This window comes from Simochromis diagramma, unplaced genomic scaffold (genome assembly GCF_900408965.1).
Source record: "Simochromis diagramma unplaced genomic scaffold, fSimDia1.1 OVJJ01000603.1, whole genome shotgun sequence".
Classification (NCBI taxonomy): domain Eukaryota; kingdom Metazoa; phylum Chordata; class Actinopteri; order Cichliformes; family Cichlidae; genus Simochromis; species Simochromis diagramma.
In genome coordinates, this window is record NW_024387414.1 from 16,745,682 (window position 1) to 16,761,253 (window position 15,572).

The following is a 15,572-nucleotide window of genomic DNA, read 5'->3' on the forward strand; positions in this document are numbered from 1 at the left end:
TCAGCCAAGATGCTTTGCTGCTGCAGATCAAACCCAGGCCACGGTTTCGTGCTCCTCCCCTGGGCTACCCGTGGACTGCCCCTCAGCTTCCATTCTTCCCCAAAAAAAGCTCTCCAGAGTTACTCTGAATCCGTGGTACAACTCCTGCTGCATTAAAGTAAGTCGTGAAAAATGTTTAGTGGTTACGAAAACTGTCAATGTACGCCGTTTAACGTTACGCATTTCTAACGGGCCGAGCTAGTTCGCGCGTTATCAGCTTTTATCCACCCTCATCCTCAAGTTTTTGATGTTGTTGTTTAGACTGTCAGCTAACTTTAGCTTAGCTGAAGTGAATCTGGACAACAAGCAGCCTCACGAACTTATGAACTTTAGGAAGCAGCGTGAAAATGAAACAGTCCTAAAATAAAGCCGACATTTTTCTCATTAATAGAGGTAGTACATTCTTTGTGTTTTCTTCTTCTTTTGTTTTTTGTAACCCTGTACAACAGCGAGCTAGCGTTACCCTGCTAACTTGGGAAACACAAGTTAGCGGCGCTGTGATTACTTCTGGATGTGAACTGTAACTTTTTTTTTCTTTACTCGATACAAAGCTGGTTTGTCTGCGTGAAAAAGCGATAAATTAACCAATGAAGTCGCTGATGAAACGCTACCCTTGGGTTAAAACGCAGTAACGTAACAGTACTTAACCAAAAAAATAAGAAAAGATGATTCACAACGCGACACCCGTTATTTTAAACTGTTGAAGACTTTAACTGTGTCATATAACTACCGTGTCGTTAGTGCAGAGCTGTCATTAACCAGTAAATAGGGGAAGTAAATAGGCTCAGACTAATCCAAGTATTAATAAAGCATCATTGAAGGGGTTTAATGTGAAATTGTAAACGTGTATTTTGAATAAGATCTTGCTACAGGCATATATTTTAGTAACACTATAACTTTGGGAGAGATATGCTGTGTTAAAAAAACCTCGAAATCAAAACTTATTTATACTGCATGCATCTAAAAAAAGAGTTATTTCATCTGAAATGTTGTTTGTTTCCTTACTGTAGTTTCAGGGAGTGTACATTTACATGAATAGAATATGAATGATAATCATAAACATTCACACAGCAGCTTTTCCTGCAGATGTTTGTTTTTGTTTATTTCATGTTTGCACCCAGGTCAGCATTTCTTAATGATCAACTCAGAAGCTGTATGCCTTTGTCTAAAATGGTAAATTCTGTGATACTTATATAGTCCCACTTCTACTCAGTTTTGAGAACTCAGAGTACTTGCTGTTACAAGTATCAAACTATAACACACATTAACACACATTCATACAGTGCTTTTATCTAATTTCACCCATACACACAGACTCACATTCCAGTTGATGCATCAGGGGCAACCCGGGTTTCAGTATCTTGCTCAGTGTTACTTTGACACATAGCCAAGAAGAGCCAGGGTTGACCAAAAGACCTGTGTCCAAAAGACCTTTGACTGAAGGGTAAAGTTGGCTAAACTGAAAGGGAAGTGGGTTTGCAGTTATATATTCTAGCTCTAGGTGAGTTGACATTACCACATACAGTACAGTGGTGTTGTCACTTTTACAGTAGAATAAAATAAAATAAATATACAATAAGATAAAAATAGAATACAAATACAAATACTATATACAACTGAGTAAAAATACAACGATGACAGAAAGGATTATTGCACTTAGTATTATTGTATATGTATGGATGTGTGTGCTTGATCAGTTAAAGTCTTTATTATGGAGTCTGACAGCAGTGGGGAGGAAAGACCTGCGAAATCTCTCCGTCCCACACCGTGGGTGCCGCAGTCTCCCACTGAAGGAGCTGCTCAGTGCTGTCACAGTCTGCTGCATGGGGTGGGAGATGTTGTCCAACAGGGATGACAGCTTAGCCGCCGTTCTCCTGTCACTCACCACCTCCACTGGGTCCAGAGGGCATCCTAGAACAGAGCTGGCCCTTCGGATCACCCTGTTCAGTCTCTTCCTGTCCCCAGCAGAGATGCTGCCGCCCCAGCAGACCACGCCATAAAAGATAGCAGAAGCCACAACAGAGTCATAGAAGGTCTTCAGGAGTGGGCCCTCCACTCCAAACGACCTGAGTCTCCGCAGCAGGTACAGCCTGCTCTGCCCTTTCCTGTAGAGGGCGTCTGAGTTATGAGTCCAGTCCAGTCTATTGTTCAGATGAACACCAAGGTACCTGTAGCTGTCCACAGCCTCTATGTCCATACCTTGGATGTTCAGTGGTTGCAGTGGAGAATGCTTGTGCCTGCGGAAGTCTACCACCAGTTCCTTGGTTTTACTGGCGTTGATCTGGAGGTAGTTCAGCTGGCACCAGTCCACAAAGTCTTGGGTCAGTCCTCTGTACTCCTTGTCGTCCCCATCAGTGATGAGGCCGACTATTGCAGAGTCATCAGAGAACTTCTGCAGGAAGCACTGGGTGGAATTGTGGGAGAAGTCTGCAGTGTAGATGGTGAAGAGGAACGGAGCCAGAACCGTTCCCTGTGGGGCCCCCGTACTGCAGACGACCCTGTCCGACACACAGCCCTGAGTCCTCACATACTGTGGTCGGTCGGTGAGGTAGTCCAGGATCCAGGTAGTGAGGTGATGGTCCACTCCAGAGTTCACCAGCTTGTCCTTTAGAACCATGGGAAGAATGGTGTTGAAGGCACTGGAGAAATCAAAGAACATGATTCTCACAGTGCTCCCAGCGGTCTCCAGGTGAGCGAGGGAACGATGTAGGAGGTGAATGACGGCATCATCCGCTCCAATGCCAGGCTGGTAGGCAAACTGAAGTGGGTCCAGTGATGAGCTTATTAGGCGCCGAAGCTGAGCCAGGACCAACCGCTCCAGGGTCTTCATCAGGTGGGATGTCAGAGCCACCGGCCTGTAGCTGTTGAGGTCCTTGGGGCGTGAAGTCTTTGGCACTGGTACAACACAGGAGGTTTTCCAGAGCTGTGGGACTCTTCCCAACCTCAGGCTCAGGTTGAAGAGGTGCTCCATCACCCCACACAGTTGGTCCGCACAGGACCTGACGACCCTCGAGCTGATGCCATCTGGACCCGCTGCCTTCTTGCCGTTAATCCTCCTCAGTTCCCTCCTAACCTGGGTGGTTGAGAGAGACAGGCTGGAGCCTTGTGTTGAGTGTGTATTGGATGCTGCAGTTGGGGGTGGGGGGGAGTGAGCAGGGTGAATAGAGGAGGTGTGAAGTGTCTGAGGTGGAACAGCAGCAGTGGGGGTGGGTGAGTCTGCAGCCGATGTTGCAGACTGCCTCATGGCTGAATCAAATCTGTTGAAGAAATGATTCAGTTCATTTGCCCACCTCACATCCCTCCCAGGCAGAGAGTTCTGCTGTTTGTGGCCCGAGATGGTTCTGAGGCCTCTCCAGACTTCACCAACGTTGTTTTGTTGAAGCTGGTTCTCCATCTTCTGCCTGTAGCTCTCCTTCCCATTCCTTATCAGTCCCCTCAGCTCTCTCTGCACCCTTTTCAACTCCTCTTTGTCTCTGGATTTGAAGGCCCTCCTCTTCTGCTTGAGGACGGTTTTAATTTCTGGGGTAATCCAAGGTTTGTTGTTGGAGAAACACCGTACTAGAACTCTGTTGTGCATGGATCTCCTTTCATTTTTGTTTTGTTTTTTAAATAACTGTAATAACATTATTTTATTTTATCTTTTTATAGAACACATATCTTATCAATGTTCTTCAGCAGTAAGTACAGTATTGTGAAAAACCTTTTACAGGACTACATCCAGGAAAGGTGTTGTGTAGTTGATGGTTAGTAGCAGCCAGGTACTGCTAATCAGGTGACTTTGATTGATTGGGCATCAGCATGTGCCTTTATCCTGGTGTTTGTGCAGAAGTTTTGGTAGTTTGCTGGTCTGGACCATTCAAGTGTGTCTTAACAAAAGGCCTTAATCTTTCCAGAAGTGGACATCGCTGCAAATGCACCCCAAGGTCAGATCATGCAATGCTCAGAGAAAATGCAAAAAAACTAAGAAAACAAAACAAGAACTACAGCACATGGCAACACCGCGTAGGTTTGCAAAGTTGTATCTTATTCTTGATTCACATGTGAGATTATCTGTCTGACAGATCAAACTTGGCCCAAATTCAGTCATGCAACAGGACAGTGATCCCAAGCACAGCAGCAAATCTACAACAGAAAATAAAATAATCAAGGTGCTGCAGTGGCCCAGTTAAAGTCCAGACATTAAACAGACTAAAAGCTGTAGAACAACTTTAAGAGCTGTGCATGAATGAAAGCTGGCAAACCTCAGTAAACTGTAGCAATGTTGTGAGGAAAAGTGGGCCACAATTCCTTCACAATAAGGTTAGAGACTGATAAAGTCGTACAGAAAACGATTACGTTAAGTTGCTGCTGCTAAAAGTGGTTCTACAAGCTACTCAGTCATGGGTGCACTTATTTTTTCCCATCTTATCATGACATCAATCGCATCCTCATTTATTACCTTGTACCATATTCATAAATGTGACATGAGATGTTCATCAAATATTTGTCAATAAATGATTTTTGTTTTCTTTAGGCGTCCAAAGATGATCAATACATAACAGAGAGGAGAGAAGAAATGTCTCCCAAACTGCCTGCTGGCCAGGGCAGAGGGGAGTATTCTGCAGTGCAGGTGGCTGTCCGAGTACGTCCCCTGCTGCCTAAAGAGCTTCTGCACTGCCATGAGAGCTGTATCACTGTGGATCCTGAGCTGTGTAGGGTTACTCTGGGTCATGACCGACACTTTCTTTGCGACTTTGTATTTGAGGAAACTTGCAGTCAGGAGGAGATTTATTCTGCGTCTGTTCAGCCGCTCATAGATGCCTTCTTTCAAGGTTTCAATGCTACAGTGTTTGCCTATGGACAGACAGGATCAGGCAAGACTTACACCATTGGGGAAGCTAATATTTGTAAGTTTTTCTTTTTTGTCTTTTAGAATTTTTTTTACTTCAAAATATTAGTAAAATGTTTGGTTTCAACAAAGCATGCATGGCACACACTTTAAAAATACAAGCTATGCTATTTTTTTTTTTGCAATTTTTTTATTGGATTGAAAAAATTAGCTGAACAGAATCAGATTTTCCATTTTTTTTTAAATTAACTGTAATTTTAGGTTCCTTTAGTGATGAGGAGCAGGGCATCATCCCCAGGGCCGTTGCAGATATCTTCAAGCTGCTCGATGAAAATGACCTCACAGACTTCTCTGTTCGAGTCTCCTATCTGGAGATCTACAAAGAGGATTTCAAGGACTTGCTGGAAGTTGAGACTGCCAGCAAGGACATCCACATCCGTGAGGATAAGGGCAATATTGGTGAGGAATAAAGAGTCTTAAATGTTTCTAAGCATGTTTTTGAGTAGTCGATGCAGAAATGTCTCCATTTAAAAAGTATTTGTTGATGTATTTAATTGCATTTTGACTTCGTAGTTTTGTGCGGCGTAAAGGAGTGTGAAGTGGAGGGTCTTGATGAAGTGCTAAGTTTACTGGAGTCTGGAAACACAGCCAGGCACACTGGTGCAACCCAGATGAATCCTAACTCCAGCAGGTCTCACACCATTTTTACTGTGTACATGGACCAACGACGAGGAAGCTCTCGCCTTTATGGGACTGCTGGAAGTTCTGGACCACAAATGTTGTCTTCCAAGTTTCACTTTGTTGACCTGGCAGGATCAGAGCGCATTTTAAGGACAGGAAACACTGGAGAGAGACTAAAGGAGAGTATCCAGATTAACAGCGGTCTTTTAGCTCTAGGAAATGTTATCGGGGCACTGGGGGACCCCAAGAGGAAAGGCTCTCACATACCATACAGAGATTCTAAAATTACAAGGTAAGTTATAATAAGTTGATCTGGACTTAAGCATATCAATCTAACTAAACATTAATACCTGATCATTTTATTTTCCTTCTTTCAACTAGGATACTAAAAGATTCTTTAGGGGGAAATTCAAAAACGCTGATGATTGCTTGCATCAGTCCATCTTCTTCTGATTTTGATGAGAGCCTGAACACACTAAACTATGCCACAAGGGCAAGAAACATTCAGAACCGTGCTACAGTCAACTCCAAGCGTGAGCCAGATCGCGTGGAAGGGCTCGAGCAGCAAATCAAGGCGCTTCGCAGAGCCCTCGAAAACCGCCAGCGTTCAGAGACCCGCATAATCTCTCACGCCGAACCCAATAGGAGACCTCGACTTGGAGAGGGAGAAATAAGCAAACTGCAAGTCCAGAGCGCTCACTATAGGACCTGCACAGACACTGCTTACAGGTTAAAGAGCATTTATCGATGGGTTTGATTTAGTCTGCATTATTTAACCTGTGCTGTAAGATTTGGACACTCAGTTTAACCTACCAGAAAAACGTACACATTGGTTGACAGCTGCTTTGTGAATTAATCCTCATCTACATCTTTAGAGAGAGAAAAGTTTGATATATGTATATATCATACAATTTAAAAAGCCAGTGCAAACACAACACTGTTTGGTTTATTTTATAATTACATAATATATATATATATATTTTAAAATATTGGAAGACAATGAAAGTGTCCAATCAGCCAAAGTCTTAATATGTGATGCAGGATGGGAATAGCCAGTCAAAGATACAGACTGAGAATCTCAGCTAGCAACAAAAAAAAACAAGCAATAGCAGAATCAGGAACAACTGAACTTTTTAGTATTTCCAGTGTTTGTCTTACATTCACTTTCTGCAGGTATCTCTCAAAACTGTGTCAGAAAATGCATGTTTGAACAGTTTCTGAGGCATAAACAGTGTCTTATGCACTATTTTGCCCCGTATTGTCATCTAGCAAAACTCAAACATGATAAGAAAAAACGGTCTCACACTCCTAGGGACTGCAACCCAGTGCTGGCGACTGTTGTCTTTAGCCTGTGGTGATAATGCTGTATGGATTTTGATGGTTAAAACAGTTTTTTTTTGTTATTTATAAATGTGTTGAAAATAAGCATTTTTCCATTTGCGTTTTAACTAAACAATAATAATTCTGAGAATGGAAGTAAAATTTGTAGAAATTTGTCATGCAAACTGTTTGTTGCATGACAGAGAATAAATTAAAAGTTAAAATTTGGGACTTTAGCGTGGTTTTCACTAGAGGTGAGAATCACCATACATCCCACGATACGATATTATCACAATACTTAACGCACGATACGATATTATTGCAATTTTTTAAAATATTTTGCGATATTCAGATTCTGTACATAAAGGTAAACTTTATCAATATTCATTTTATCTAATATCAAAGTCTCACTCTCAGTCTTTCTCTCATTTCAGTCAGTTTTATTGTTGACAAACTTGAACGGTTTGTATTACAGTCTAGTCCAACTTAACTGAATGCAACCATCTGGTACAATTATAGCTATTCTGAACAATGCAATTTATGAAAACTATGCAGCCCATTCAGCAACTGAAGAATTTGAAAGTAAATTAAAACAAAATATAATTTTACATTAAATAAAAAAGTTTTAAACTTAATTAAAATAAAACATGTCTTAAATTAAAATAAGTAAACTGTCATGTTTATTGCTGCCAAAAAAAAGTTAAACACATTTGGACAGTGAAGGAATGTCAGGATTCTTGCTCAGAAAAAGGATCAACATGCTCTGAAGTCAGAGCATCCAGTTCCAGTTCCAGTCCACAAAAACTTTTTTTTGTAACAAAATATCGATTTCTGCTGTCCCTGTATCGATACATTATTAGCAAACAAAATATCACAATACTACACAGTATCGATTTTTTCCCCCACCCCTAGTTTTCACATAAGGTAACTTGGTTAAAACTATTTAAAACCCAGTCATCAGCGTATTTTATTCTAAATCATAATTTTTGATGTTTCTCTGATAAAAAAATGTAGAAGACATAAGTGAAATCAATGGCTATACAAAAATTTGAATGTCTGTGCTGCTGGTGGATCACAGGTTGCTGCGGGAGCTGCAGAGTGAAGGGGCTCTGACTGCTGAACAAAGTCTGAGAGTGAAGGAGTGGCTTTGTTCTGTGGAGGAAGAGAGAAGTGGGCTGACCACGGCTTCCGGTCCAGACAGCGGTATTGAGAACAGCTCCACTGAGGACAGTGCTGGCCTGAGGAGGGGCAGGCCTTCTGTAAGAAACCAGGTCTGTCCCTTTCACTCTAAAATAATTACTAAATCACTAGTAATTATTTTTAAAGAGTAACGTTTTGAACAAAAACGTAGGACACGTATTACTAACTATGAATTACTCCTTAGGACACCGCTGTGGAGGAGAGGTGGAGCCATGACCATGACAGTGATAAAGATGGAGAGAAAGAAGATGCTATTGCACACCTTCAGTCACAGATCCAGCGGTTAGAGAGGGAGAACACAGACTTTCTAGCAGCTCTGGAAGATGCTATGGAGCAGTACAAGCAGCAGGTTAGACAAAGTTTATCTCCTATATTGTTTTTCTGTTGGAGCATTGACTCACACTTTTGATTTTTTTAATTGTCATCACAAAGTTAATCCTACTGACTCGCACCCGAGCTGTGTCAACACTTAATACACTGATGTTTCAGATCATATCTGATCTTAGTGATGTGATACTGATTTTATTGTCCTCTTATTGTCTCAGAGTGATAAGCTGCAGGAGCAGCAGGACCTGATAGCAGATCTACAGTGTCAGCTCTCTACTGCAGGACTGATGGGCCTGGGTCTTAACATGAGGCTGCGGCCGCACACTGCCCCCATGGGCTCCATGCAGCACAGCCAGAATGGAGGCACCCACAGACAGGTAACCAGCCATTAAAAAAAAGAAATAGAAAATCCATATTAAGATGCATTAAGAGTACAATTTATTCTTTTGTTTTATAGTTTTCATACCTCTACATCTGTGTGTTTTGTGTGATTGCAGGTCAGTCCAGTGGGATACATTGGTAATGGGCCTTGCACTGATCAGGATGGGAAACTGTATGAGGAGCAGGAGATCCCAGGTGGAGCGGAAACGCATTACAGGGAAAAAGAGGGCAGTCATTCTGGACAAGAGAGGTCAAAGTATGTTGTTTCTTCTGAATCTAAATTGAGTTTCAATTTTTTTTAAAAGTTGCTAAACAACTGTCTGGGCAATCATGTCAATCAACCATTCATTCAAAGTGTCATTGTGTTACGCCTGTGCTCATGGTATTTGTGACTTGTGCGTTATTCTGTCAGGCAGGTGAATCTGACCTGGACCAAGTGGGACATGCAGTCAGGGGGATTACCAGCTGCTGGCAAAGGGCTGGAGCCAGACCAGCACCCCTGTTTAGCCAGAAAAGCATGTAAGTCTAACAACTTGCTCACTACCAAGATTACCAGATGCTCAGAAATAATTTAATGGAGCATTGAGCAGGATGTTGAAAGTATTGTCAGGATTTCTTTTTTGTACTATATTTGCCTTCACTAGTGGAACATTTATTCTCAAATCAGAAATCAAGTTTAAGTCATGCAGTGTCATACAGTCAGAAACACTCTGTTACAAACACGATCAGTTATGATCCAGTTTTAAGTCCTTTTGCTTATTTTTCTGTGTTTTTTGCAGACTGCGTATCCAGTCTCTGTGGCATGCACAGAAAATGAATTAAGTAAATTGCAGGGACACTAACATCACGTGGAAAGATTAATTCTGTACTTTATTGTGGTTACATGTTCAACCAGTGGTTACCGCAGACTTCTAAAACTGATTGTTATGCTTCTGTTGCCTCTTTTCTGTTTCTATATTACACTCCACCGTGCTTGAGTTGAGTCAAAGCTGTGTCTCCTTCCTAATTGTACCACCACCCTATCAACCTTGTGTGTTCACTTTCAAATTTCTCTGTAGCCAACTCCAGCAGTGGGGAAAGTCTAAAAAGCTTTGAAGGTGTTTCAGAGTGGGGACTTCTTCAGGCACAGCAGAAGATCAGGGAGTTCTCTGTCACCATTCGCATGAAAGAAGAACTCATTAAGGAACTTGTCAAAACAGGTAGCAATTAAAATTTTGGCTTTATCCTTTTCACAGAAAATATTCTCTTGTGTGTTTTTTCTGAATCAGTTGTTTGCCTTTTAAGGTAAGGATGCTCAGGCTCTGAACAAGCAGTACAGCCATAAGATCACAGCTCTGGAGGGGGAAGCTGTGCAAGCTCGGCAGGAGCTGCAGGAGGCCCAGCGGCAGCTGCAGGACCTAGAGAGGCAAGAGAGAGAGATCAGCATCACAGACAAGACCAGAGCACAGGAATGTCGCAGGAAGATAGCTGCTGCTCAGAGCAAAGTTCAGGTTTGTGTTCATGTGACGCCAAGTTCAGAGTGATGTTGTTGTTTTGTGTCAGTGAGATGCTGCTTTTTAAAACTGTGTTCTTAATGATTTCCTTTCCTGATTTTTAAACATGACCTGTAAACTTCTAAAAGTGAAAATATTTCTGGTTAAACATTAGGTACTAAGTCAGCGTCAGAGGGATACTGCCCGTCTCGCCAACCTCCCTGCCCAGAGTGAGCGCCGTGTGTTAGAGCTGGAGAGAAGCGTCCAGTCTATGAGACAGCAGCAGGAGCAGCTGCAAAAGCGGCTGCGTCAGGAAAGTCAGCAGAAGCGTCGTCTGGAGAACGAAATGCAGCAGAGAACTCACAGAGTCAAGGTACCACTGAGTGGCTTTGTTGTTTGTAACTAAGCAAAGTTTAATTGAAAAATATTAGTCTGTGCGACAGATGGCACTGCAGTTTCAGTTAAGGCTGGGTAATTAATCCAATTTTATGTCAGTTATGATTTTTTTTCCAACAAACACGAAACCAAAAAAATCTAGATTAAACGGCTTTTGAATTCATTTTCACTAAAAAGCTCTCGTTTGTTTCTTGAGTTATAAATCAAGCACCTCTTTCCTTTGCAGCTTAAACTCACTCAGTGTTTAGTGCAGCTCAAGCCAAGAGAGAGCAAATGGGGCTCACTTTACCCCCAGGCTACACTCGCAGACATCCCACAGTGGTGGTAGGGTGGCGTGGACTGGTGGTTGCCCTTGCGAGAAAGGCTTTAGAGTCAAAAACGTCTCATCTTAGGGTCTAACTCTCCTACAGGACAAACGTCTGTCCTTTGTCACCTCCATTTAAATACTTTTTACTCAGCAGCCTTAGAATGAGTATAGAATCTGTCTTTTGGGGGGCAATGATGAGCAAATTAGCTTAACTGGTAATTGGAGCCAAATGCAGTTCTTGCAGTTCTTCCTGTTCTTGCAGTGCGATGTGTGAAAATGTGACTTGTTATTTACACCATACCAGGAACTTGAAATAAAGAATGAGCAGCAGCAGAAGATCCTGAAGATAAAGACCGAAGCGATTGCAGCTTTCCAGAGGCAGAGACGCAGCGGCAGCAACGGCTCTGTCATCTCATTAGAAGAGCAGCAGGTGCAGCAAGAGCTGAGATGCAGTAGTAGTGTATACACGTAAAGCACCTAGAAATACTACTACTGTCTGTTATTGTGCTTTTATGTGTCCTTTTGTGTCTCAACTCGCCTGTGAGCAGAAAATTGAGGATCAAAAGCGCTGGCTGGATGAGGAGATGGAACGGATACTAGAACAGAGGAGAGGATTGGAAGATCTGGAGGGAGAGCTGACAAAAAGAGAGGAAATCCTGGCCAAGAAAGAAGCATTGCTACAGGAACGCAGCGGATTGGAAACCAAGAGGCTCCGCTCCAGTCAGGTATTAACATAAACAATTCAGCTTATTAGCACAGAGGACTTGCAGATACTGAGTCCTGTTTTATTCATCTTTCCTCCAGGCCCTAAGTAAAGATCTAATGACACTCACCGGGCGCATTGAATTACTCGAGGAAGAGTTGAGTGAGAGGAATGGTCTCCTTCGCAGTAGTAGTGCTCAAGACTCCCAACAGATCCGGCAAGAGATCTCCAACCTACGTCAAGAGAAAGATTCACTGCTTAAACAGCGAGTTGAGCTGGACGATAAACTGCGGCAGGGTAGCCTGCTCTCACCAGAGGTCAGATATTACTCTGAGGTTCAAGCTCTTTTATCTGATTTCAATTATATCAGCACTCTTTAGATTAATATTTTGCTGTACAGAACACATGTACTGAATACAGTCACAATAACAGCCTAATTATCAAGAATCTGGAAAGCACTAGTTTCAAACTGAAAATGAATTCGACATCGTATTCGAATCTTCATTAAGGACATCTGTTCACTCTGATGTTACCAGGAGGAGCGAACGCTTTTCCAGCTGGACGAGGCAATTGAGGCTCTGGATGCAGCGATTGAGTATAAGAATGAAGCCATCACTCAAAGACAGAGACAGCTTCGGGCTTCTGCCAGTATGCTCTCCCAGTGGGAGATGAATCTCATGGCCAAGCTCAGTTACCTGTCTGCCTCTGAGACCAGAGCTCTGCTGTGCAAGTACTTCGACAAGGTATGTGAAACAGAATAAAAAATGTTCTGAATAAACAGACCCACACAAATTTTAGTCATTTTTATGGGGTAGAATAAACCTTAAGATGATAAAAAAAGAGAGAGAACTGTGCCCATGTAAGCACCTCAGTCTGATTAGTTTGTGGCTGTGCTCTTCCTTAGTATGCCCTCTCCCTCACATTTAATGTGCCCATGCCTGCCTTGACAGAAACGCCCGGTGATGCATTCTACTTCCCTTTCGACAAAACAGCAGTTACAAAGCTGAAATGTGTCTTTGTGTTGAGATTTTTAAGAGAAACTCTTAGAGAATTAAGAGCAACACATATCCAATATTGATGCCTGTTTCCAGAGAGTTGATTTTATGCGCCAAAGAAAAGGTAGCCAATGAGGATGGTGATTGTAGGACATACACTCAACAGAAACATTACGAGGCATACCTTGCTAGCACTCGATTGGGCCCCTTTTTACCTTCAGAAATGCGTTAATTCTTCAACAAGGTGCTGGAAACATTCCTCTAAGATTTTGGTTCATATTGACATGATAGCATCACAGGTCACACCACATCTGTGAGTGTCTACATCCCAAAGGTGCTCTGTTGACTGTGGAGGCTATTTGAGTACTGTGAACTTACTGTCATGTCCAAGTAAGCAGTTTGAGATGATCTGAATTTTGTGACATGGAGTGTCATCCTTCTGGAAGCAACCATCAGAAGATGGGCACACTGTGGTCATAAAGGGGTTGGTTAGTAACAATACACCGTTACAGCACCATCCACCACCAGCCTGAACCGTTGATACAAGACAGGATGGATCCATGTTTTCCTGATGTTTATGTCAAATCTGACCCTACCTAATGTGACAGCAGAAATCAAGACTCATCACCAGGCAATGTTTTTCCAGTCATCTATTGTCCAGTTTTGGTGAGCCGTGTTTATTGCAGTCTCAGTTTCCTGTTGTTCACTGAGAGGAGTGGCACCCAGGCTGCTTCAGGGTTCAGTATGTACCCATAACTTGATTGTAATGAGTGGTTTTTTGAGTCACTCTTCCTTCCTATAAGCTTGAAACAATCTGGTCATTTACCAACATCCACAAGGTGTTTTCATCCAGAGAACTGTCGCTCCCTGGATATATTCTTTTTCTGACCATTTTCTGTAAACTCTAAAATTGGTTGTGTAGATCAGCAGCAACATTCAGTCCAGCCCAGCTGCCACCAACAGCCATTCAAGGTCACTTAAATCACCATTTCCCCCCCACCTTTTTTCTGATGCTCAGTTTGAACTTCTGCAAGTTGTCTTGGCCATGTCTACATGCACAATGCTTGGAGTTGCTGCCATGTTTAGATATATTTATGTTAACAACCATTTGAGCAGGTGCACCTTGCACATGTGACTCTGGACTGCGTCTGGACTCACCAGTTGTAGGCTTATGAGTGTTTGTGTGCACATTTCCTGCAGGTGGTATCTCTGCGTGAAGAAGAGCGTAAGCTGCAACTTGCCCTAGCTGAGCTGGAAATGCAACTAGATGAGCAGCAGAGGCTGGTGCAGTGGCTGGAAAATGCACTCGATCGCACACAACTCGACACAGATCGCCGGCTTACACAACAGCAGAAGGAACATGAGAGGAGTGTGCAGCTCTTACTGCAGCAGTGTCGAGGTGAGACTAACATAAACCAGTCACGCTATACTGCAGACTAAGTCTCACACACTGAACATATGTAAGGCTCAAAGGTAGAGTATAAGTTAAAGTGGCAGATGGTGTTTCCGTTAATATGCTGTGTACGTTTTATCATCCCAACAGAACAAATGGACGAGGGTCTGTTAGGGCGGCAGCGGCAGTATGAGGGATGGATCCTCAACCTCAGCAGGGAACTGAACCATTACAAAGCGGCTAATGTGGAACTAAACAGCAAACTGAGGGAACTCTGTGGGTCATCCACGCAGCCAAAAGAGCATCCTAAAGGTACAAAAGTGTTTATTTTTAGTGTGTGATTGCGATGTCATTCTGCAGGACTAGGAACAAGATGCCTTCAGTTCAAATTTTCCTTCTGTTTTGTAACTTTTGGAGTTTTCCAGTCGAATTTAGTGATTTTTACCATTAAAAATAATGTATTCCTGCATTAGTAAATATCCTTATAACATACTGTCTTTCAGTCGTGCCATCTGATGGTAAACCTGCGAACGCTGGCAGCATGGAAAAGCTTCCCCGTTGCCCCGAAGACAGCTCAGGAGGCAGTGGGGCAGGGCAGCTGGACAGACCTTCCAAGTCTAGGGAGGAAATGCGGGAGCTGGTGAACACCCCTCTCCCGTCCACGTGGAGGCGCTCTTCTCTCCCAACGGAGGAACCTGCCATCATGGAGGAGCTGTGGCTTCAGGTGGCCAGTGATGGCCCTGTTAAACGTGTAGGTCAAACTGCTGTGGGGTCTTGGAGTGGGCCAACATCCCTGCCTGTGGTTAAATCTCGCCGGGAGTCCCGTCGCTCCAGCCTCAACATTGGACCACTGACCTCAAACAATGCATTAATAGATGTGCGAAAGAATCCTGTCTGAAAGTAAATGTAACATGTAATTCGCATATATTTTTGCTCTGTGGTCGCTGAAAGATTTTGTTGCTTTGTCAGTCTTTTAGCTTTTTTATGTGAATTTTGTACTTTAAATAATGAACACCCACTGATTTTGATACAAAGCACTTTCCACTAAGTTTTTCATGTCATACAGATGGTAGGTATGTGGTCTAACAATATGGCTCATTTCATCCCTACAAAACGAGATTCTGTCTTTCTCTGATGATGTAGTCTTTTGACTTTCTTGAATATTTTATATTAAAAGGTTTTTGCCTTCTATGCTCATGTTTCTTATTTTCTTTTGTACTGAATTCAAGTCCACAGGTGTCAAACCTTGAATAAATTACCTCAGAGAAATGGTGCATTTTAAGTTTCAGTCAGGATTTAGAGTCCATCACAACACAGAAACAGCACTACTGAAGGTTATCACTGATCCTCCTATAGCCTCTGACAGGTGAAACATTTGATAACACTGACTATACCAATTACTATAGAGACAGGAACTATTATTAAAGAACGATTAAAGAAAAATGTTTGCAGCACAAGTCATGGAGTTCCACAGAGTTGTGTTCTGGGACTCGTGCTTTTTATATTATAGATGCTTCCCTTAGGAAATAC

General features: G+C 42.6%; 1 protein-coding gene across 1 annotated transcript; it reads left to right on the top strand.

Moving 5' to 3' along the window:
- kif7 (kinesin family member 7) lies at positions 1 to 15,233 on the top strand. Its single transcript, XM_040011701.1, has 20 exons — positions 1 to 157; positions 4,553 to 4,925; positions 5,129 to 5,326; positions 5,441 to 5,840; positions 5,930 to 6,277; positions 7,947 to 8,139; positions 8,253 to 8,417; positions 8,614 to 8,772; positions 8,893 to 9,032; positions 9,189 to 9,295; positions 9,835 to 9,975; positions 10,061 to 10,266; positions 10,424 to 10,621; positions 11,256 to 11,381; positions 11,500 to 11,676; positions 11,756 to 11,971; positions 12,191 to 12,397; positions 13,850 to 14,048; positions 14,193 to 14,354; positions 14,546 to 15,233. The coding sequence occupies exons 2-20, from the start codon at positions 4,595 to 4,597 to the stop codon at positions 14,938 to 14,940; spliced, it is 4,068 nt and encodes a 1,355-aa protein (XP_039867635.1). The 5' UTR covers positions 1 to 157; positions 4,553 to 4,594; the 3' UTR covers positions 14,941 to 15,233.
- The last annotated feature ends 339 nt before the right edge of the window (positions 15,234 to 15,572 follow it).